The following is a 23,246-nucleotide window of genomic DNA, read 5'->3' on the forward strand; positions in this document are numbered from 1 at the left end:
TGTGAGGGTCGCTAAGTGGATGCGATGTACGAGGCTCTTTATTTGACCCTAAAACAACTCTGAAAGGAGGACTGGAGACATGCCTTCCTCCCCCGTGGTTCCAGCTGGTCCAAGGTACCCAGTGAGTCCGTCGTGGAGCCAGGGCGACCTGGCGACAGTCTTGGCTCCTAGACCAGAGCTTTCTCATGTCTTCACACACTCCTCTGAGGGTGGCGGGGTAGGAGCTGGTGTGTCAGGGCTCCAGGGGACTAACCCAGAGGTCGCTGGGTTGGAGGAGGCCCCCATCCATCCCCCCACCTCTGACCTAGGGGGACACTGGGGGAAGCGACTCACCCCAGTCACCGCCCCCCACAGGTCAGATCCGTTTCTCTTTCATTCATTCCTCACGAAGTCCCCAGAGGAAGGCTGAAAGAAGAACGGAACACAGGGGCCGAAGCTGAGCGACCCAGCACATGACCAAGGGTGTCAGTTTCCACACCACGTTTCCTGGATGCCTGCATCCACAGGGCTGCTTTGGGGGCTGCAGGGGGCATGGGTGGGTCCCCCATTCAACCACAGCAATGCCAGCTCTTACCTACAGGGCTAACTGGTGGGAGAACTGGCTTGTTTACACTGGGATGGGCTTCCCTGATAGCTCAGCTGGTAATGAATCTGCCTGCAATGCAGGAGACCCCAGTTCAATTCCTGGGTTGCGAATATCCACTGGAGAAGGGATAGGCTACCCACTCCAGTATTCTTGGGTTTCCCTTGTGGCTCAAACAGTAAAGAATCCACCTGCAATGCGGGAGACCTGGGTTCGATCCTGGTTTGGGAAGATCCCCTGGAGAAGGAAACAGCTCCCCATTTCAGTCTTCTGGCCAGGAGAATTCCATGGACTGTATAGTCCGTGGGGTTGCAAAGAGTCAGACACAGCTGAGCGACTTTCACTTTCCTTTACTTTTCTGTTTTAAGATTTAATTTGAAGCAAAGATTTGCTGCTTTAAAAAAAAAAAAAGAAGAAGAAGAGAAAGAAGAAGAAAAGAGAGTCTTGAGACCCACCTGTCTGGGAACTTCTGAGAAGAGAACCCAACATTTATCCTTGTGGGTATTAGGGACAGGTCAGTAACCCTCTTCTGGCCCAGAGCAAGTTGTCCCACACCTAGTGCACACCTTCAGACACAACCTGGGCACCAGGTGGTAGGTGGGTGAAAGTGAAATACACATGATGATTCTTGTCCTCTGAGACTTGGAAGAAGCAGAACAAACACCCAAAGGCAGAGAAAGGATCGACAAATGGTAATTAATGCAGTCAGTCTCATCTTGGAATTTCCCCCTATTATTTATACGCTCTATTTTCCCCTATCAGAATGTCATTTTCCAGGGGGCAGGAAATATTTCTTGATCAAACACGTCTCATGTACCTCAGACTGGGGAAAGGCTCCCAGTCTCACCGAAGAGAGACCAGTAATTCCAGCATGGGATAATTAATTTTCTTTGGGTCTTAGAGGTCACGGAAAGTGGAAAAAGAGGGTGAAATCTGCATCTTCCAGGAAGAGAGCTGCTCTCTGTAGACCTTCCTGGGGTCCAGGGCTGCTTCCCACAGGATGCTGGGTAGGGAGCGAAGAGAACCGCATGGGCTCTGGGAGGGAAGGGAGCAGAGGCAGGCTGGACATTCAGACGCTGGCCCCCAAGGGCCTCCTGGAGGAAAGAGTTCTGAGCTGGGTCTTAACGGAGGAGGAGCCTGGCGGGTCCTGGAGAAGGGAGCCTGTCCAGGTTGGAATTCTGCCGGCAGCTAAGGCAATTAAGTGAAGTCAGCAGGGCCCGAGGCAGAGTCTGGCAATGAAGGAAGGAGGTGAGGAAAGCCAGTTAAGCTCGAGTAGAGTGAAAGGGAAAAAGAAATAAAGGTATTGAAGGGGGAGCTGGGGAGAGAGGGAGCCAGCGGTGGGTGGAGATGTTTGAATCTAGCACAAACGGGGCCCTCTGTCAGAAACTAACGTCCACCACGGCCGCCCCATCCGGCCTCAAACAGGGATCTGGTGTTCCTCTGGAAGGACCTCGGCTGCCACCTCCCTTCTGCCTCAGCCCCCGAGTCGGGTCCTCCAGGCCCTGCCCACTGGTGGATGCAGGAGCCAGCTTGGGGGGTGGGGGATGGGGCGGGAGGACTGGCCCGGGCCTGGCTTGGCGTCTCCCGGCCGCGACCCACGTCTGGTGCTTCTGGAAATCTGACCTGAACGCTCCCACTCCCGCGCTCACGCCTGCACATTCATCGCCAGGTAAAGGCGCGGATATGTGTACGCGAATCGAGGGATACAGGCGCGCGCGCGCACACTCCCCACTATTAAAGAGTCCCCAGGGCCATTTAAGGAAGATGGGGTGTCCTGGGCTGGGAAAGCGGGGAGACTAGCAACGCCGGTTCCCCGCGCTCCTCCTAGGGACCGGACCGTGGCTCCCTTCGCTCTCGGGATGTGAATGAGCCGGGGAGAGAGGCCGGCGCGAGCGCGGAGAGGCGGGGAGGGGGGCGCGCAGAGCCGGGAGCGCACGCCCGGCGGGGCCGAGGCTCGAGGGGCGGCGCCGAGCGGCGGGGCGCGGGCCGGGAGCGCGGCGGCGGCGGCGGCGCGGAGGGCGCGGGGCGGAGGCGCGGGCCGCGCGGGGAGGGCGGGCCGAGAGGGAGGAGCCCCGGTCGCCGCCGCCAGCCCGCCCGGCGGCCCGCGCAGCCCGCACTCGCCGCCGCGCCTCGGAGTTTGAGCCCCGGCGCAGCCGGAGCGCGCGGCGCGGCGCCGCCCCCCGGGCCTCGGCCCCCAGCCCCGGCGCCCCCGGCGCGGCGCGCAGAGGGAGCAGGGCGGGCGGGCGCGGCGGGCCGGGCCGGCGGGCGGCGGGCTATGAGGCGCCCACCATGGTGCGATGCGACCGCGGGCTGCAGACGCTGCTGACCACGGCCGGAGCCTTCGCCGCCTTCTCGCTCATGGCCATCGCCATCGGCACGGACTACTGGCTCTACTCCAGCGCGCACATCTGCAACGGCACCAACCTGACCATGGACGACGGGCCCCCGCCCCGCCGCACCCGCGGCGACCTCACCCACTCGGGGCTGTGGCGCGTGTGCTGCATCGAAGGTACGGCCGGCCCGGCCCCCCCACCCCGCGCGCGCGCCCGGACACACGCGCGCACACACACACCCGGCTCCGGGCGCCGACCGGGAACGGGTGGGCGCGGCACTGGCTCCGCGAGAGACACAAAGGAGCCAGAGCGAGCGGGCGGGTCCCCTCGCGGCCACGGGGGACCCCCCAACACATGGATCCCACAAACTCTCCACCGGCACACGCACACCCCCTCGCACATTGACACAATGAAACACACAGAAACTCACGCGCGCGCGCGCAGCCCGAGACCAGAGCGATCCCGAGGGGCCGCGCCGGGGCCCCCAGGGGAGGTGGCGGCTGGCGAGGGGGCGGGAGGAGGCTGAGGCTGGGGGGAGCGGACGCGAGAGGAGGGGAAGGAGGAGGGGGAGAGGTTGCTTGGCAACCGGTGTCTGTGCGATTGCTATGGGAACTGGCCATCCTGGGGCGGGGCCGGCCGGGGGCGGGGAGCGCGAGGGCCGCTCCGAGATCGCTCCGGGCCCCGCCGAGGGGTGGGAGTGGGGGCTGGGCTCCGAGGGGGTCTGGGAGACCCGGGTCGCTCGAGCCTGATGCCTGCCGAGACCTTGCTCCGCCAAGTACTCTTCCTTGGACCGCTGGCCGCTCCTGCCCGCTCGGTGGGGAGGGGAGTGGAGGGGAGCGTCACCTAGCCCCCCGAGCAGGTCCCGAGGCCGGGGTCTGCAAGCACCCGCGCGGACCAGGGGCGGCCTGGAGGGGCGTGGCCGCCGGGCGGGGCCGGAGGGACGCTACGCTGCGCCCCCAGGAGCGCGGCGGGCAGGCTAGTGGGTGTCGTAAGGATGGATGGCTCTGGGGGCCGGGGCTGAGTGCCCCCGGGCAGTGGGGACCGCTCCCTCCGGGGACCCCGCCAATGGCGACGTGCGCCGGAGCGGAGCGCCTCCCGCCGGCCCCGCTGCGGAACTTGCACTAACAGGTGGCCGTCGGGCGGCGGGGTCCCAGCCGGGTTGTGGACTGTCCCCGCTCGGTCTGGGCTTTCAGGTCGGAAAAGGGGTGAGGAGCTGGGGGAGGGTTCCTGCCCACGATCCTCGAACACTCTCCTCTTTCTTCCCCGTAACCTTCCCGTGTGTTCGCTCCGTCCTCGGGGGGTCGGGAAGTTCTCCCAAAGCCCGACTTCTGCCCGCGGACCCAGCCCCTCAGACCCTGGCGCAGAGTCCCGCCTGGCTGGGTCTTCGCGGAGGAGGCGGAGCTCGGGAAGAGGTGGCCCTTCTGGCTTTGGGGTCGTGGTTGCGGAGGCCGTGTAGAGAAGGGTGGCCAGGTGAGGCGGCCTTGCGCCTCCGCATCCTGCCTGTTCTCTTCTGGAATCCCGCCCTCCTCTCCCGCTTCCTCTGCCCCCCACAGCCCCCCCCCCCCAACACACACACACACCCTTCCAGCCCAGGCTGCTTTGCCCTTTGAGCCTGAAGCTTATTGCCAGGGCAGAGTGGAGTCTTCTGAGAGCCGGAATGTGCAATCAATAGTTTGGGAAACAGCCCCAGAAAAGCCCCGGAAGGATCTATGGGCTCACGATGACGCCCCCTCTTTTCTTTTGAAAAACATCATTCCTGGGGTGCAGTTGCTCAGATCGCAAACACCTACTCCTGTCATCTGGAGGACGCACCCACGTCACTCCCCGCCACAGCACCTGAGTTAGACACAGAAACAAGGCTGCCGGCCCCCGAGCTCTAACTCACAGGCTCTGCTGGGTGCCCTGTATGTACATGGTCCTGTTAAGTCATCCCCCTGTTGTCACCCACACCCACGCATTGACCCCAGGCCTTCCAGTTTCCCTGTTGAAAACTGGAACTTGCTTCTCCGCGCCGGCAAGCGTGGCCTCTGCAGACTGGCTCGCATGCCTCCTTTATTAATTTCTCATCCTAATTAGGATTGATGCTGCACTTAGCATCTTGCCAGCTGCCTCGAGCCGTTTGCACTCGATGTTCATCAAGAGAGCCCCAAGCTGATCTGGGCAGCTGGCTCCACTGGCAGAGGGAGGGTGGGGTGTTGCCATCTGGGGGACTTTACTGAAAGAGCGGGACTGCCTCTGTTACCTCCAGGAGCTCAGGGGTCCTGGGGGCCAAACCAGCCCACCCCCAAGGGCCAGGACATCCTTGGACCCACTCAGGGCTGGAAGGGCTCGCTCAGGATTCCTCCGTGCGCTCGAATCATCCTGACAGTCCGTCAGCCCTGGCGAAAACTGACAGCTTATCTTCTAAAAGCACTTTGTGGAGTCCAACATCCTCCGCCTCCTGTGACCTCCCCAACACTCTGCCAGTGAGCATTCAGGCTGAGACCCCGCCAGCACTCCCTGGGGACATGGTCTCCTCAATATTTGGCTTGTTTGGGTACACTGCATTATTTCCACCTGCTTTCTAGCAAAGTTCCCCAAAGCGTTACATGGGGAAAAATGAAAAGCTCAACGCTCTAAGCTGAAACTGAAGAATGGCTGCAGCAGGTAGCTAATAAAACACCAGTAGTGACTGTGGGGCCCTGAAGGGTTTGCTGCCACCTCCCAAGCAGCAGGTCAGCATCCTGGTTCTTTCCCAGGGAGCATGTTGTGGGCAGGAGAGCCCCGCCCCCCGTTCCTCAGGCATCCTCGCCGTCTGGCAGGACCACGTGCAGAACACTGCTACTCCCACCTCACCACGCAGACATCCCGTCTCCCGCCCCCTAAAGCCTGGGCTCCCCACGGCCCCGGTAGCAGACAAGCGTCACAGTCCTCTCGTGCACGTTGTGTGTGTTACCACACAGCATGCTCATCGCTGCCCTGACGGTGCTCTCTGCAGCAGAGGCGAGCGCCCGCCCTGGGCACTGGGTCGTCTCACTGCAAAGCTCTTCCTACCGTGTCATCCTGCCCTTCTCCAAGCTTCTGCTGGGTTCCCATTAAAAACAGAACCAAGTACCTGCCAGGTGGCACAGTGGTAAAGAATCTGCCTGCCACTGCAGGAGTCATAGGAGATGAGGGTTTGATCCCTGGGTTGGGAAGATCCCCTGGAGAAGGAAATGGCAACCCACTCCAGTATTCTCGCCTGGGAAATGCCATGGGCAGAGGATCCTGGTGGGCTACAGTCCATGGGGTCGTGGAGAGTCAGACACGACTGAGCACACACTTACACTTGACTACCCAGTGGAGGAGCCCAGCTCTGAGACTGGCTTGTGGCAGCATGAAAACATTTGGAAGTGAGAATATTCACTGATACACAAATTGGGTAACACACACATTGTCTCTTCTCTCTCTTCCCACCATGTTGGGGACCAGCCTGTTCCCTGCACAACCAGCCACCCACTCCCTCTGTCCCCTGGACCTCCACCCTCTTCCTTTTTTGTGTCTCTGCTGACTCTCAGCCCAGCGCTGGGGATGTGGGAAAGGAGTAACAAGTCTTTGGGGGCTTTTCCATAAAGCTACCAGCACCCCACATTTGTTCAGTCTCTAGTGCGTCCTACAATCAGACGAGGTGTAGAAGAGAAACAAGCGCTCTGGAGCGTGTGCGATGAGCTTGGGACAGGGGCAGGGGGGAGCCTCACGTAGACTCAGAGAAGAGGAGACTCTGGTTTCCGAGTGTAGCAGCTCATGTTGGCCAAGTGCCCGCGACCATGCTGAGCTGACGGATGCGGGAGGGACCTGGTCACTGTGGTGCCATCAGGGGAGCTCCGGGCCCAGAATAAAGGTTCCGGCAGAGTTCAGCCTCGGGAGCAGCCCCTGCGTCTGCCAGGTCCCTGTAGAAGGACTGCCCAGCACACCCACAGCACACCTCCAGACGGCAGCCTGGGTGCCTGCTTCGTGTCAGCCTGTCCCGGGCACCTGCTGGGGAGGTGGGGAGACCCTGGGCCCTGCACTCCTTCCCACCCCACCACAGGCAGCACCTCTCACACCAGGGACCCAGACCTCACTCAGGACGCACACCGAGGAAGAGGACGTGTCAGCACCACCCCAGGGCAGGGGCGGGGGTGGCCAGCCAGGGAGGACCACCCAGGGATGACTGCCCTGGGCCCACCACCCAGGCCCACTTCCCCAGAGATGCGCTTCTTGCGTCAGGAACCCTCTCTCGGCGCGTCAGCAGGAAGCCCTGCCTTACACCATGCTCCTGACACGGATCTGCTCAGGGAGGTTTGGATCTGAACACCGTCCTTTCCCCACCCTGCTCCAGGCCGGGAAGCGGCCTGGGTGCTTGTCTGGGTTTGTATCCGTCTTCTCTTGCACTGACTCACGGGCAGCCAGTACCGGGGGTGCGGGCAGAGAACAGGCCTGCCCACAGCGCCCAGCTCACCAGCCGGACCCTGGCCCACGGCGCCTCCTGGTCCCCTCAGGGTTGCTTCTAACAGCCATCACACCAGCCTCTGGGATCTGACATTAGTCTGTGTAACTCCCAGAAACTCTGCAGTGTAAGTCTTCAAGATCTGCCTTTGACGGGGTGGAAGAGAGGGTTAAGATGGCCCCAGCCCCTGGGTGTCAGGGTGCCTGCCCACGTACAGATACGGTTGGGGCTGAACAGGCGGGCCCAACTTTCTACCTGCCGGCGGGGCGGGGGGTGGTGGGGGGACCCTGTGCTTGACCCACACAGACGAGGCCGGCGTTGTTTGAGTCAGCTCGGCTGCTGTCACAGAGTGCGGTCAGCCAAACGGCTCAAACCGCAGGCGTTGTTTCTGGAGGCTGAAGCCCAAGACCACGGTGTGGGCAGTTCGGTTCCTGGTGAGAGCTGCTTCCTACCTCGCTAGCGGCCACCCCTTCCTGTGTCCTCAGGACGGGGAGAGCTCTCTGCTCTGCTCCCTTATCCCAAGGACACTGACCCCCTTGTGGGGACCCCACCCTCACGACCTCATGCATCAGCTCACCTCTCAGAGCCCTACCGCCAAGTACCACTGAGGGCAGAGCGTCAGCATGGGTCTGGGGAGGACGCAGTCTCTGACGGTGTTCTCTCCTTCTCTGACGGTGTTCTTCCTTCTCTCCCTGCTATGTAGCTGGTTGTTCTTGTTCAGTCCTGTCTGACTGAAGTCAGGGCTCTTTGTGACCCCGTGGACTGCAGCACAGCAGGCCTCCCTGTCCTTCACCATCTCCCGGAGCTTGCTCAAACTCATGTCGATTGAGTTGGTGATGCCATCCAACCATCTCGTTCTCCATCACCCTCTTCTCCTCCTACCCTCAGTCTTTCCCGGCATGAGGGTATATTCCAGTGAGTCGTCTCCTCCTGTCAGGTGCCTGTTCTCCAGTCACACAGGGGGCCCTGGCAGCCCTTCTCGCATCTGCCTTCCCTTCATGCCCTTCTCTCCATCCTCCTCTGTCCTTCACTCCTTTCACTTTTCTGACAAGAAAAGCCCAGCTGGAACGGGCTGACTTAGAGAAGAGAAGCTGGGGTTCCTGGTGGACCCCAGCCTGGCTTAATGGTCTCACCACAGACCTGGCTTTGGAGGCGCTCCCTGACAGGGGCTTCTGAAAGGTTCAGGAGGAAATGAACCACCCTTTAAAATAAATCTCCAGTGTCCATCCGGATGGCCAGGACTCTGGGGGCTTCTAGGACATAGTAACAGAAGCCCAGAGTAGGAAGTGACCTCAGGTCATCAGATCCAGGGTGTCAGAGAGCCTGGCAGCCTCTGTCCCCTCATCTGGAAGTGGGACCTGATTGATCTGGAACATTCCTCCCACCTTTGGCCTTCTGCCACTCGAGCCCCAGAGAGCCCCGCCCACAGCCTGCAGGTGGAACCAGGCTCCGCATGGCCTAGACCTGAGCCCACAAGAAGCTGGTTCTCCAGGTGGAAAGCCTTCGAGATGACTTAGTTCAGTGGCTCTCAGCACACAGAGGCTTCCCTGGCAGCTCAGATGGTAAAGAAGCTGCCCACAGCGCGGGAGACCCAGGTTCTATCCCTGGGTCAGGAAGATGCCCTGGAAAAGGGCATGGCAGCCCACTCCAGTACTCGTGCCTGGAGAATCCCATGGACAGGGGAGCCTGGTGGGCTACAGTCCGTGGGGTCACAGAGAGTCGGACACGACTGAGCGACTGACACTTGCACTTTCACCACACCTAGAAGGGTGTGTCCCCAGCCTGCCGGGCACACCTGTGTCCAGGCCTTCGTCCGCTCACGCCACCCCTGCTCACAAAGCAGCTGCTGTCGGGGGTGGGAGCTGCCATTCTAACGGGCAGCTGACACTTCCAGGGACTGATGACTGTTTGATGTAAACAGTGTGTGTGCGGGGCTGCGTGCTGGAAGAGGCCAAGGAGGGTGGCCGTTGGTCAAGGGGATGGGAAGGAGCTGTCTGAGAAGGGTTGGAGGGGGCGTTTCCAGGAGGAGACGGGCAAGACTGGGGATGGAGGGGCTGGAGGACCCCCTGAGCCGGCTCATTCTTCGCTGTGAGGCCCTGTGAGTGTGGATGGCTCAGCAGCATCTCTGGCTTGACTGACTGGAAGCCACTTACAGCCCCCACCCACCAAGCGTGAGAACCAAACTGTCTGCAGACTTTGCCAGACGCCTCCTGGGTGCTGGGGAGAGGAGCAGGCAGAGCTGCCCCCCTGGAGACCTCTGCTCCAAGGGAGGCGTCATTTAGGTTCAGGGCAGGAGCATACCTGATGCCCAGTACCTGATAGGAACTCCATTATTTCTCTTCTTCGAGAAAACACTTGGAGTGTCAGTGGAGGGCAGAGAGCATCTCTGCGGGGGGACAGCCCAGCATCCGCTTTAGGTGACTGGAGGTGTGAATGGTACCCGGCCCCATTCCCTTTGATGAGTGATGAATTGCAGGTGGGCCAGTCAACTGCCTGGGGGCATGGCTGGTGTGGCCAGATCCCTCCACTCTGCAAGCAAAGGAGAGCGAGGCGGGAGAGGGAGGGGGCCTTGCTTGAGGCCACACAGCTCCTTAGTGACGGAGTGGGAGCAGAAGCAGGTGGGGGCTGCCTGGTCAGGGCTCTGTCTGCTTAGCCTCCCCCGACGGCTGGCCGGCACCTGGCTGGGCATCCAGCAGGATGAAGGGAACTCACTCCCTCTGGGCCTTTCTCTGCCGTCGTGCCCCTTGGCATCTCAAAGGCCCCTGAGGAGTCAGGATGGGGCTGGGGTCCACCTGACCCGGAGCTCCAGGGTCTTTGCAAAGCAGATGGTGTGTGTGTGTGTGCTCAGTTGTGTCCGACTCTTTACGACCCCATGGACTGTAGCCCCCCAGGCTCCTCTGTCCATGGGATCCTCCAGGAAAGAATACTGGAGTGGGTTGCCATTTCCTCCTCCAGGGGATCTTCCTGACCCAGGGATCGAACCCACATCTCCTGTGTCTCCTACGTGGGCAGGCAGATTCTTTACCACTGCACCACCTTGCCTTCCCCTTATTTCCTTATTTCCTCAAACTTGGAAGTTTTCCCAGAAAAAATAAGTCACCCAGCCTTTGCAGCTGAGCTGAGTTGCAACCTGGGACCCCAGGTTGGCTCACTGGCCTCCAGGGTCTAGGAATGGAAGAAGCTGAGCATCCCTGGGATGTTCAGGCCCATGTAGAGTGTGGTGCTGTTTCATCCCCTCTCAGAGGCAGAACCACGCTGAATGGCTTCTGTGAACCATAAAATCAGAATCCAAGGGCCCTCAATTAAGAGCTGAAATAGGGTATAGCACCAAGGCCACACCCAGGGGGTGATGGCAGTTACCCAGGCCACATGTCCCCCCTCCTGTTTCCTGGCGGGCACCAAGGCTGCAGCTGGGAACTCCAGTATCATGCAATAGGGCCTGGACAGAGAAGGACAGGGGACCGGGAGTGGAAACATCAGGGCAGGAGTCAGGAGACCTGCACCTGTTCCTAGTTCTGCCGGTAACATCTGGACAGGCTTATGTATCCTAACCCTAACTTCCTGGAGCCTCTGATAGCTGGGCTGTCAGGTTGGCAAATGATACCTTTCTTTCCCTCCATGCTCCCTCCATCCTGCCTCCATCCTCCCTCCCTCCTCCTCCCTCCCTCCTCCCCTCCATCCTCCCTCCCTCCTTCCCTCCATCCTCCCTCCCTCCCACCTCCATCCTCCTCCATCCTTCCCTCCATCCTCCATCCTCCCTCCATCCTCCTCCCTCCTCCCTTACTCCTCCCTCCCTCTTCCCCTCCATCCTCCCCATCCTCTCCTCCATCTAACCCTAACCCTCTCTCCCTCCCTCCTCCCCATCCTCACCTCCATCCTCGCCTCCATCCTCCTCTCTCCTCCCCTCCATTCTCCCTCCCTCCTCCCCCTCCTCCCTCCCTCCTCCCCTCCCCTCTTCCATCCTCCTGCATCCTCCCCTCCATTCTCCATTATCCTCCCTCCCTCCTCCCCTCCCTCCCTCCTCCCCTCCCTCCCTCCTCCCCTCCATCCTCCTCCCTCCTCCCCTCCATCCTCCCTCCCTCCCTCCTCCATCCTCCTCCATCCTTCCCTCCATCCTCCCTCCATCCTCCTCCCTCCTCCCTCCCTCCTCCCTTCCTCCTCCCTCCCTCGTCCCCTCCATCCTCCCCATCCTCTCCTCGATCTAACCCTAACACTCCCTCCTCCCCTCCCTCCTCCCCATCCTCGCCTCCATCCTCCTCTCTCCTCCCCTCCCTCCTCCCCTCCAGCCTCCCCTCCATCCTCCCTCCCTCCTCCCCTCCCTCCTCCCTCCCTCCTCCATCCTCCCTCCCTCCTCCCTCCCTCCTCCCCTCCCCTCTTCCATCCTCCATTATCCTCCCCTCCATTCTCCATTATCCTCCCTCCTCCTCCTTCCTCCCTCCCTCCTCCACTCCCTCCTCCCCTCCCCTCCCCTCCCTCCTCCATCCTCCCCTCCATCCTCCATTATCCTCCCTCCTCCCCCTCCTCCCCTCCCTCCATCCTCCTCCCTCCATCCTCCCTCCATCCTCCTCTATCTTTCCCCATCCTCCCCTCCACCCTCCATTATCCTCCATCCTCCATTATCCTCCCTCCTCCTCTCCTCCTCCCCTCCCTCCTCCCTCCATCCCCCCTCCATCCTCCATCACCCTCCATCCTCCATTATCCTCCCTCCTCCTCCCTCCTCCCCCCTCCCCCTCCATCCTCCACTTCCTCCTCCCTCCATCCTCTCTCCTCCCTCCATCATCCCATCCTCCATCCTCCCCTCCATCATCCCATCCTCCCTCATCTCTCCCTCCCTCCATCCTCTCCTCCATTCTCCCTCCTCCCTCCATCCTCCCATCCTCCCCTCCCTCCTCCCCCCATCTTCCCCTCCATCCTCCCCTCCATTTTTCCTCCATCATCCCTCCCCCACCTTCCCTCCTCTCTACCTCTGTCTCCCTCTTCCCTCCATTCTCCCTCTTTCCTCCCCCCTCCCTCCAACCTTTTCTTCCTCCTCTTCCTTCTATCCTCTCCTGTCCTCCCCTCCACCCCCCAGGTTGTGTGACTTTCCAATGAGAGGTCACTTGAGGACTGCTCTGCTCCACGGAGGCCCTGCAGAGGGTACAGGATTTCAGGCTCATTTTCCTGGAAACACTTGGCTTGGCCTCTTTTCACCCTGACACTCAGCGAGGACCTGCACGCTGGTGGCAGCCTTGCCCTCGGTTGCGCTCCTGCGTGTTCCCACCTCCAGAGTCAGCTGGCCCCTCTCCCACGCACTCAGCCACTGATTCTCAGGAAGCACTGGTGACCTGCTGTGTGCTCAGCCCAGGGCCGGCCACCGCCGAGACGAGGTCAGACCCCTTCCCTCCCACATTCCTGCCGGGTTCCTTACAGCCCCTAGCTGGCTCCCGCCTCTGTCATTTCTCACCTGGGTTCCCCAAGGAGAGTCCTGACCAGCTCGCCTGCCCCCGCACGAGCCCTTCTCCACACGCAGCCAGGAAGACCTTGTAAGAAAGTAAACCAGGTCACGTCACCCCCAGGTCGATGGCTGTCGATGGGACGACGTCAGGCTCATTCCCCGCCTGCAAAGCCCCAGGCACCTGACAGGTCCCACAGGGGCTTCGCGGTCAGGAAGACTCAGGGCAGGGGTTGACCCAAGTCCGCGCGATGCCCGATAGGAAGGCTGGGGGTGCAGAAGGAGTCAGAGAGAGCTGCGTTGGCACCCTGCTCTGCCATTTCAGCTCTGTGACCTTGGGCAAGTTGCTTGGCTTCCCTGAGCCTCCGTTTTCTCATCTGTAAAATGGAGTTACAGCAGTCGACACCCCCAGACAGTGGAGCCATTCCCTAAGATGCAGAACCAAGGAGGACTGCCCGGGGGTGGGGGACGGGAGGCTTCCGGTGGGCGGGTCAGAGGGCTGCCCCTCCCCCACCCCGGGCAGAGGGGCGGGACCAGGGGGCGGGGCTTCCGCCATCCGTCGCCGCCGGGTGCGGCAGGGGCTGCCCTGTGACAGGACGTCAGGCCGTGACTGCGGACCCAGCGCCTCCGGTTCCGCCGTGGGACAGAGAGCAGTGGGATCTGTGTATTTTCTGAACCAAAGTTCTAGATAGAATAGCAGAGCACAGGCTTTCTCATGTGGTTTTATATGTGTGAGGCGGTATACGAAGTGTTCTTAGATCCTGAAACGCTGGCGCTCTTAGCTTAGGGCGGGCAGAGATGGTGGAGTGGGGGGGCATAGCCCAGAATATTTTACATCAAGACTGGCCTGGAAAGACCCCAAGCCCCAGTAACAGGTCGTCGCCAGCAGAACATTCTTGATCATTTTTGAAGAGGAGAACCCAGATTTTCACTTTGCGTTGGACGCCCCCTCCACCCCCGCCCCCCCAGATTACTGGTGGGAGAAGAGGGGACAGGGGAGCTGGGCTCTGAGGCTGCAGGGAGGCGGCGGCTGGCCTGCGGAGCAGGGGAGGCTGGAGCTGCCACTCGTGTTTCTCCCCTGGCCCCACGAATACGGGGCTGGCACTTCCTCAGAGAGTGAAGAGCGCACCCTGGGCCGTCGTGGGCCCCTGCTGAGGCCTGGACTTGTGCTGGGCTCGGTGGGTACCGCACGGCCCCGGGAGCTTGCTGTCTGGTCCTGGGGACCCGCAGGAGGAGAGGAAGCAGTGAGGACAGAGCGTCAGAACACGCCTGCGCTTCTGCAACGGCCTGTCTCAGGGTCGTCAGGAGGATAGATGGGAAACAGACGGGGCTCTGCACTCACCTGCCTCGCAGTGCAGAGATTTCTAGCATCTGGGTGGCTCCTTGGAAGACGTGCTGGTGGAGGTGAGGGGCGGGGCCCAGAGTGAGTCAGGGTTTGAATCCAACTCTGCCTCCCACTGGCAGTGAGCCCTGTGACCAGCCATTGCCTTCTCTCTGAGCCTCAGTTGCTTTCTCTGTAAAATGCGTACATTAATAACACCTACTGGGCAGATCTGCTGGCAGGAGCTGAGCAGAGGTGTTGGTGCTTGGGTGTGGCCCAACGGGGGGCCCCGTGAGGGTGGGTCTCGAGGAGGGAGCCCGGCTCACCTCCAGCCCCTAGACCACACGGCTAGCTGGGAGGAGACCATGGCTCCCCTGAGACTCCCCAGGGACATCTCAGGACACCCAGGCTTCCTTCCAGGGGCCGGGCAGTCCAGCCAAGGCCGTGTCACCAGCTCGTCTGGCCGTGCGGCAGGAGGGGGACACCCCATGCTTGCTTCCGGCCGATAACAAACCCACATTGAGGGCTGGCTCCCCGGGGCGAGTGTGCCGTCCCCGCTCTCATCCGAGCCCTCACCCGAGACATCCTCTCGCTTCAGCAGTTTGGCATGTCATACAAAGGGGCTCTGATTTTTCCTGATGTCCAACTCCTCTTGCATGAAAAATAGCTTTTGTTATCTTTCTGCCCACGGATTCCTGCCTGTGAGTCAAGGCCAGATGCCTGGGGCTGGAGAGTCCCCATGGGCTTAACCATTTGGAGGGTCTTCCCTCTCCCACCTTGGGGGCCCCTTGTCCCTGTGGCCGTGGCCCTGGTGGTCTGCTTCTTGGGGCGTTGCCTGCCCGGCCTGCCCCCCGCTGCCGGCCAGCACCCCCTCCCACTCGGTGTCCATCTGTGATGTGGCCCCAGGTCCTTGTTTGGGCTCCTTCACCCCCACTGTCCCCCCATCACCCCGTCCTCCAAACCCAGCTCCTTGGTTCCTGCCCATCTCCCAGCCCATCCTCCCCCACCCCCACCCGGTTCCCTTTCTTTCTTTCTAACTTGTATTTCTAATTATTTCTCCCTTTCCCTCTCTTGTCTGCCATATTTAAAGCTTACAAGCCCTCTCCCTCTTCCTGTTCAAGGCAGTCTTTTGAAAGTTCTTGAGACATTCACTAGATAAAAATGTATTCTTTTAACTCTGTGATTATTAGGAGGGCTATTAAACATGAGGAGAACTCTATTAAATAGCAAATTGAGTGAGTCAAAAACCCACAGATAGGAGGCCTCTAAAGGTCATCTGTGCAAATAGATGTGAGTGTGGCTCTTGCTGTTCTGTGAGGCCTGAAAAGAATCTTGGGAAAAAATTCATCAGAATTTTTTTTTAATGATGATCATGGAAACTCTGAGTGGTTTATCTTATCTCCTTCTGTCTTTTTCTGATTTTCTACCATGTTGGGAGTGAGGTACATAAACATGACACAATTTTACGAAGCCCCGGGCCAGTCTGCAGCCAGCGGGCAGGTGGACGCCCCGTGGGCTCCCAGACACCCAGGGCATCTGCTTTCTCTCTTCGGAAGTGCATCCAGGAACAGTCCCAGGCGGCGTGCCAGTCACCTTGTGTCAGTGTTTTATCCCAGGTGACCCCTGACTTATAACCAAATTGATTCCTGGATGAAAGCCTTTCTGAGCCATCTACCATCAAATCTTTATTTCCTATAAGCACAATTTGCACACTGGGTTTCCATTCCTAGAAATCCACCTCACATAATAAAAGTGCCCAAAGTGACCACAACAGTAAGTGAAAGGCAAGTAAACCCAGATGGATGCTCGTACAAACTTTTATTGCATAGGTAAAACCAAGTCCTTAATATAAAACCTCTACCATGAAATCTTCCTTTGGAGGCACTTTCCTGCCTGAGCCAGACTGGCCAAAGTTTCTTTAAATATGAATCCAATGAAGTTTGAACAGAAGATGCTTGCTTTTTGTTTTTCTCCCTGAAAAATCACCCCGTGGCAAGTTTAAGCATGCTTCGTTGCACCAAAAAAAAAAAAAAAAAAAATCCTCAAATGCTTTAAAATAAAAAATTCTTCTGTCTCAACTTTTTTCCATTGCCAATTCCATTAGTGTAAATTCTTTAGAAAAGGTCTTTGCCTGGGGGTCTTGCAGGGAAGGCGGAGTCCACTCTGACCTGTGCCGCCTCCATTCCACTCCCCCACACCCTGCTCTTTATGTCAGTGCGGCCACCGACCCACCAAATGCCAGTCGATGCTGGGGTATCAGCTTCCAGGGGCCCCCATTGCCAAGTTAATGATCCTCACTGCTCATTAACGGGAGAAGCAGATGGCAACCCACTCCAGTATTCTCACCTGCAGGATCCCATGGACAGAAGAGCCTTGCGGCTACAGTCCATGGAATCACAAAGAGTCGGGCATGGAACACACTGCTCATTAACGCGGCTCTTAGCCATGAGCGGCCGTTGTGGTTAGGATAAAAATGCCAGTGGACAGTAGGCAGAGAGTGAGGTGCATGTCCAGCCATCTGCTGGCCGAGATGGCCAGTACTTGAGCTAGTTATTTCTCAAATCTCATCAGCATCTCTGGGCCTTTCATGATGATGCCTGTTCCTCCTTGTTCAGTCTTTCCTGGAGCTGAAAACAAAGCGCTCATCTTCAGTCTTAAAAGCCCTCATCCTCTCAGAAGGCGCGTGTAGGCCCGCCTTCTATCTCTGCATCCCTGGAGGATGGGGAAGGAAATCGACCTGGTTTTCTTGTGTCTTTAAATGGGGTGCTTTCTCTAGCTCATTTCTGGCTATCAATCAACAAGCCTTTGGAATGTGCCCGCCGGTGCAGAGTGCTCTGCGAGGTGCTGGGGCCCAAAGACACGTAGGAGACCCTCCCCTTATGGAGGTAGAATGCCGAGATGCCAGCGAGCAGGACGGCGGCCGGGCCAGCCCTGCTCAGTCCTAACAGCGCACTTGTGCCCCCCGCCCCCCGCGTGTCCATCCCACACCCTCCAGCTCGCTTCTCTGTGTAAGAGCCAAAGCACGAATACTTTCAGATAAGAGCAGAAACCTGCTGGGCACTCACGGTGCCCCGAGCATGCCATGTATCATCTCAAGGACTCTCCGTGTGTTATCTCAGCCTCATCACAGCCATGGTTTCATTCAACTAATTATTTGTCAAGCAGTTATAGCTTGAGCTATTACTTATGCGGCCTTTACTGTGTGCCAGGAACGGTCCCCAGCACGAGATGGACAGATGCACAGACTGGTGTAGTTAGTCCTCGGCACCCATGAGTGAGTTGCTGTCCCTGCTTCCATTGTACTCATGAGGAAACTGAGGAACAGAGAGGTTGAGCAACTGCGTTGAAGCCACAGAGCCAGCAGGTGTTGACATCAGGATTCAGGTCCTGCAGTTTAGCCCCAGGCTCCTCTCCTCATCACTGAGCTGTGACCTCCGATGTCTCTCATGTGTAGGTGGTTCGCGTGGTGCGTTTTGTCCATGTGGCCGCACTCAGATACAGCCCCTTGGGCAGGGGGGAGGCCGAGGTGGGCTTCCCAGGAGGGACACGGCCAGCGCGTGGAGCCCAGGCTCTGCTCCCACCCGTCCCCAGCTTCTTCTCCTGCCTGGAGCTCACAGCCCCATTGCCGCTGCACGTGGGGAGAGACTGCGGGGGGCTCGGGGTCTGGTAAAGACCCCAGACCTGCTGCAGCAACTCTGGGACGCAGGGCCCACGCTGACGCTGCTGGGGCCAGGGGGGTGACAGGTGGGGTGTGAAGGCGGAGTGAGACCATCCCCCCGGTGCAGCCCGTGAGTGCCGGCTGCTGGCTGTGGGCCAGGCTGGCACGGCGGGCTTCTCGGAAGAGGTGGGCACAGCATCGTGACAGAACAGAGCACGATGCTGGGCCCTGGGTCTGACTCATGCAGCCCGGAAAGGAATGATTCAGCTGTCAGACTGAGGGTGGCTCTTAAGATGGGGCGCTCTCCTCAAAGAAGGTGGAAATTGTTCTGCTCAAGACAGCTCCCCGGCGGAGGCAGTAACGTGCACTTCAAACCCTGGAACCCACGTGCGCGGTGGGGGCCTCCTGCCAGCCCGCGTTCACACCCGGATTGCGATGGTTGGCGTTCACGTGGTGACTCCCGGCTCACAAAAGGCAGATGGAGAAGCAGAGTCTGACCCCGTCTGCCTCATTCACGTCAAGATCACGTGCAGGAGAACTCACCCTGGGTGAGCCAGGTCGGCACATGGCTCCCTTTGTGGAGCTGACGGAGGCGGGGAGCCTCCAGGGTGTGGACACAGTCTGCACCTCGGGCTGGGGGTGGTCACACAGGTGTGGACATACACGCCCGTCAGGCTGCTCTTAGTGTTCCTCTCTGTGTTATCCTCAGTAAACACAGAAAGCAGACGGCTTCAGGTCTGGGGTGGCAGGGACCCTCAGGTCCTCACCCTCCCTCTCCTGCCTCCATCGCTCCCCATCTGCTGGCCTGTGTTTTCTTCAGTTCTTGTTCAGCCAGCAAACACTTGTTGGGAATGAGTGTGTTTACAGTGCTCAGCTCAAGGACACGAGGATTCATTCATTCATTCGGCTGTTATTTTGGCACCTGGCCTTGTGGGAATCTGCTCAACCTGCTAAGTGAAAACACCTTCCAATAGAGAGCCAGGTCCTCCCACTGTCCTGCCTGAGGGCACAGCCTCTCCCGGGACCCTCACACGGCTCGGGGACCTCCTCCCTCTCGCCGGCCGCTGTGCCTCTGAGAGGCTGTTTCGCCTCTGCCCGGGGGGCTCTGCCCGGGGGGCCCTACCGAGGTGGGCTCGTGCCTGGGGGTGGTCTGCCAGGGGGACTCTGCCCGAGGGGCTTGTGCCGCCAGCCCTTGTCCTGCCCATCTGCCCCCCGAAGCTCCACCGGTATGTTTTCAAGTTTCTATTCAAATCCAGCAAATGTTCATTGAGAATTGAAAAACCAGCCCCCCAGACTGAGTCATGGGCACACAGAGATTCATTTATTTATTCATTTAACAAACATTTATCGAGTGCCTGCCGCTGACCAGGCAGCCTTCGAGGTGGTGGGGAAACTTTCGTTCCCAGCAGTGAATAAATAAAACAGACAACAACTCACGCGGTGTTTGTACTGTCCCAGGGGAGACACACAGTCATCAGGAAAAACCCGGAGCATCAGGGTGAAGGCTGCGATGACAGTGGCTGCGGGGAGGCCTGGACAAGGCCAGGAGGCCAGTCTCGTGGAGGCCTCGGAGAGCATGTCAGGCAGAGGAAATAGCAGGTGTCAGCCCCTCGAGAGTCTGTCCGGGGCCTGACCGGCTGAGTGGGGAGTGGAAGATGAGGGTGAGAGAGGGGACTGTGGCCACTGGTGAGGACTTGGCCCTCTGCTCTGCGGGAGGAGCCCTGGGCGGCTTGGAGCTTTCACCAGGGTTCCAAAAATGTCCCTCTGGCTACCGTGTTGAAGAGGGCAGAGCCTGCCCTCAGACAGCTCCTAAGTGGGTGGGGCTCTTCTGGGACACCTCAGTTCAGTTCAGTTCAGTCGCTCAGTTGTGTCCAACTCTTTGCCACGCCATGGACTGCAGCACGCCAGGCATCCCTGTCCATCACCAAGTCCCAGAGCTTACTCAAACTCGTGTCCATTGAGTCGGTGATGCCATCCATCCATCTCACCCTCTGTCGTCCCCTTCTCCTCCCACCTTCAATCTTTCCCAGCATCAGGGTCTTTTCCAATGAGTCAGTTCTTCACATCAGGTGACCAAAGTATTGGAGTTTCAGCTTCAGCATCAGTCCCTCTAATGAATATTCAGGACTGATTTCCCTTAGGATTGACTGGTTAGATCTCCTTGCAGTCCAAGGGACTCTCAAGAGTCTTCTCTAACACCACAGTGGAAAAGCATCAATTCTTTGCTGTTCAGCTTTCTATAAAGAAAGCTCTCACATCCATACATGACTACTAGAAAAACTATAGCTTTGACTAGATGGACCTTTGCTGCCAAAAAAAAGTCTCTGCTTTTTAGTATGCTGTCTAGGTTGGTCATAACTTTTCTTCCAAGGAGCAAGTGTCTTTTAATTTCATGGCCACAGTCACCATCCATAGTAATTTTGGAGCCCCTAAAAATAAAGTCTCACTGTTTCCATTGTTTCCCCATCTATTTGCCGTGAAGTGATGGGACCAGAAGACATGATTTTAGTTTTCTGAATGTTGAGTTTTAAGCCAGCTTTTTCACTCTCCTCTTTCACTTTCATCAAGAGGCTCTTTAGTTCTTCTTTGCTTTCTGCCAAAAGGGTGGTGTCATCTGCATATCTGAGGTTATTGATATTTCTCCCAGCAATCTTGATTCCAGCTTGTGCTTCATCCAGCCCAGCATTTTTCATGATGTACTCTGCATAGAAGTTAAATAAGCAGGGTGACAATATACAGCCTTGATGTACTCCTTTCTCTATTTGGAACCAGTCTGTTGTTCCATGTCTAGTTCTAACTATTGCTTCCTGACCTGCATACAGATTTCTCAGGAGGCAGGTCAGGTGGTCTGGTATTCCCATCTCTTTACAAATATTCCACAGTTTGTTGTGATCCACACACTAGTTGACATAGTCAATAAAGCAGAAGTAGATGTTTTTCTGGAACTCTCAATGATCCAGCGAATGTTGGCAATTTGATCTCTGGTTCCTCTGCCTTTTCTAAATCCAACTTGAATATCTGGAAGTTCATGGTTCATGTACTGTTGAAGCCTGGCTTGGAGAATTTTGAGCATTACTTTGCTAGTGTGTGAGATGGGTACAATTGTGCGGTAGTGTGAGCATTCTTTGGCATTGCCTTTGTTTGGGATTGGAATGAAAACTGACCTTTTCCAGTCCTGTAGCCACTGCTGCATTTTCCAAATTTGCTGGCATATTGAGTACAGCACTTTCACAACATCATCTTTTAGGATTTGAAATAGCTCAACTGGAATTCCATCACCTCCACTAGCTTTGTTTGTAGTGATGCTTCCTAAGGCCCACTCAACTTTGAATTCTAGGATGTCTGGCTCTAGGTGAGTGATTACACCATTGTGATTATCCAGGTCGTGAAGATCTTTTTTGTATAGTTCTTCTGTGTATTCTTGCTACCTCTTCTTAATATCTTCTGCTTCTGTTAGGTCCATACCATTTCTGTCCTTTATTGAGCCCATCTTTGCATGAAATGTTCCCTTGGTATCTCTAGTTTCCTTGAAGAGATCTCTAGTCTTGCCCATTCTATTGTTTTCCTCTATTTCTTTGCATTGATCACCGAGGAAGGCTTTATCTCTCCTTGCTATTCTTTGGAACTCTGCATTCAAATGGAAATATCTTTCCTTTTCTCCTTTGCCTTTCACATCTCTTCTTTACACAGCTATTTGTAAGACCTCCTTACACAACCATTTTGCCTTTTTGCATTTCTTTTTCATGAGGATGATCTTGATCACTGCCTCCTGTACAATGTCATGAACCTCCTGTAGTTCTTCAGGCACTACAGATCTAATCAGTAGATCTATCAGATCTAATCCCCTGAATCTATTTGTCACTTCCTCTGTATAATCGTAAGGGATTTGATTTAGGCCATACCTGAATGGTCTAGTGGTTTTCCCTACTTTCTTCAATTTCAGTCTGAGTTTGGCAATAAGGAGTTCATGATCTGAGCCACAGTCAGCTCCCGGTCTTTTTTTTTTTTTTTTTTGCTGACCGTATAGAGCTTCTCCGTCTTTGGCTGCAAAGAATAGAATCAATCTGATTTCGGTATTGACCATCTGGTGATGTCCATCACCAAGAAGACCAACAGTCTTCTTTTTTGTTGTTGGAAGAGGGTGTTTGCTATGACCAGTGCGTTCTCTTGGCAAAACTCTAGTAGCCTTTGCCCTGCTTCATTCTGTACTCCAAGCCCAAATTTGCCTATTACTCCAGGTATCTCTTGACTTCCTATTTTTGCATTCCAGTCCCCTATAATGAAAAAGACATCTTTTTTGGGTGTTAGTTCTATAAGGTCTTATAGGTCTTCATAGAACCATTTAACTTCAGCTTCTTCAGCATTACTGATCGGGACATAGACTTGGATTACTGTGATATTGAATTGTTTGCCTTGGAAATGAACAGAGATCATTCTGTTGTTTTTAAGATTGCATCCAAGTACTGCATTTAAGACTCTTTTGTTGACTATGATGGCTACTCCACTTCTTCTAAAGGATTCTTGCCCCAGTAGTAGATATACTGCGATCCTTAGTTAAGAGAAACTTGTCATGGTGCTCTTGATTCCACAGAGAAGTCAGGGAAGGCTTCCCAGAGGTGGTGACATTTGCTTTGCATCTTGCAGAACATGCAGGTGTCTCCAGGCAGGGGGTTTGAACATGCAGAGTCACACGTCTTCATTCATTCACATGTTCATTCACTCATCTATTCATTTTTTACTCATTCAGAGGACATTGTATTAAGCACCGGGGTTAAAAAATAGAACCCAGCCCTGATCCTTGAAGAAGTCAGTGTCCAGCAAGGAGAAGGGAGACAGAAGGAAGCCAGATCCATGCCACTTCCCTCAGGAAACGCGACATATGCAGGGCCAAGGAGCTGCCGCTGCCAGGAGCCAGGAGCGGGGTGGGGGGGCCTCCCAGGCACAGGAGTCTTTCTAGACAACAGGTCAGCTGAGCCACTATTGACAGGTGAGCATGAGTCTTTTAAGAAACAGGAGGGAGAAGAGTTCTGGGCAGACAGGGGCCTGGGCACAGGTCTGCGGCCTTGTGCCTCCCACACCCCTGGTCCCGAGTGGGCACCACGGAGGCACGTGACATGGCGAGTTCTGGAATGCCAAGACATTCGGGTCTGCTGGCACGGGAGGAGGCCCGGGAGCCACAGCGAGGGTCCTTCACACACGCAGGTCAGGGGCTGCACTCAGTCCTCAGCCGGAGTTCCTAGGGCAGGGTTTCACTGTGGGGGAGGCCAGATTCCGCGACTCTACAGCTGAGGACAGGGTGGAGGGAGCCAGGCCGGGGGCCGCAGACCCGTCAGGAAATGCAGGGAGAGGCTAGTCCAGGGGTGAGAAGTCCTGAAGGAGGATGGGGCAGCGGGGGGCAGGTGGGGCCAGGGTAGGGGCAGACAGACCCGTTAATAAACACGGGAAGAGTCCAGACCAGGAGAGCTGAGCCCTG

General features: G+C 57.3%; 1 protein-coding gene and 1 long non-coding RNA gene across 3 annotated transcripts in view; one reads left to right on the forward strand and one right to left on the reverse strand.

The window, feature by feature from the left end:
• Window positions 1-916: 916 nt before the first annotated feature.
• On the reverse strand, window positions 917-13,190 carry LOC122695634. 2 transcript variants are annotated; one of them, XR_006341454.1, is made up of 2 exons: window positions 12,807-13,190; window positions 917-1,812 (listed from the first exon to the last, which is right to left on the reverse strand). It is a non-coding gene; the product is annotated as an uncharacterized LOC122695634 (long non-coding RNA). The 2 variants fall into 2 exon arrangements; XR_006341453.1 differs by lacking the exon at window positions 12,807-13,190 and adding an exon at window positions 3,347-3,606.
• CACNG4 (calcium voltage-gated channel auxiliary subunit gamma 4) overlaps window positions 2,751-23,246 on the forward strand; it is a 51,821-nt gene continuing 31,325 nt past the window's right edge. The window contains exon 1 of the mRNA XM_043905767.1: window positions 2,751-3,092. Coding sequence (XP_043761702.1) covers window positions 2,873-3,092 — 220 coding nt within the window. The 5' untranslated portion in view covers window positions 2,751-2,872. The remainder of the gene's footprint in view (window positions 3,093-23,246) is intronic.

This window comes from Cervus elaphus, chromosome 5 (genome assembly GCF_910594005.1).
Source record: "Cervus elaphus chromosome 5, mCerEla1.1, whole genome shotgun sequence".
In the NCBI taxonomy this organism is placed as follows: domain Eukaryota; kingdom Metazoa; phylum Chordata; class Mammalia; order Artiodactyla; family Cervidae; genus Cervus; species Cervus elaphus.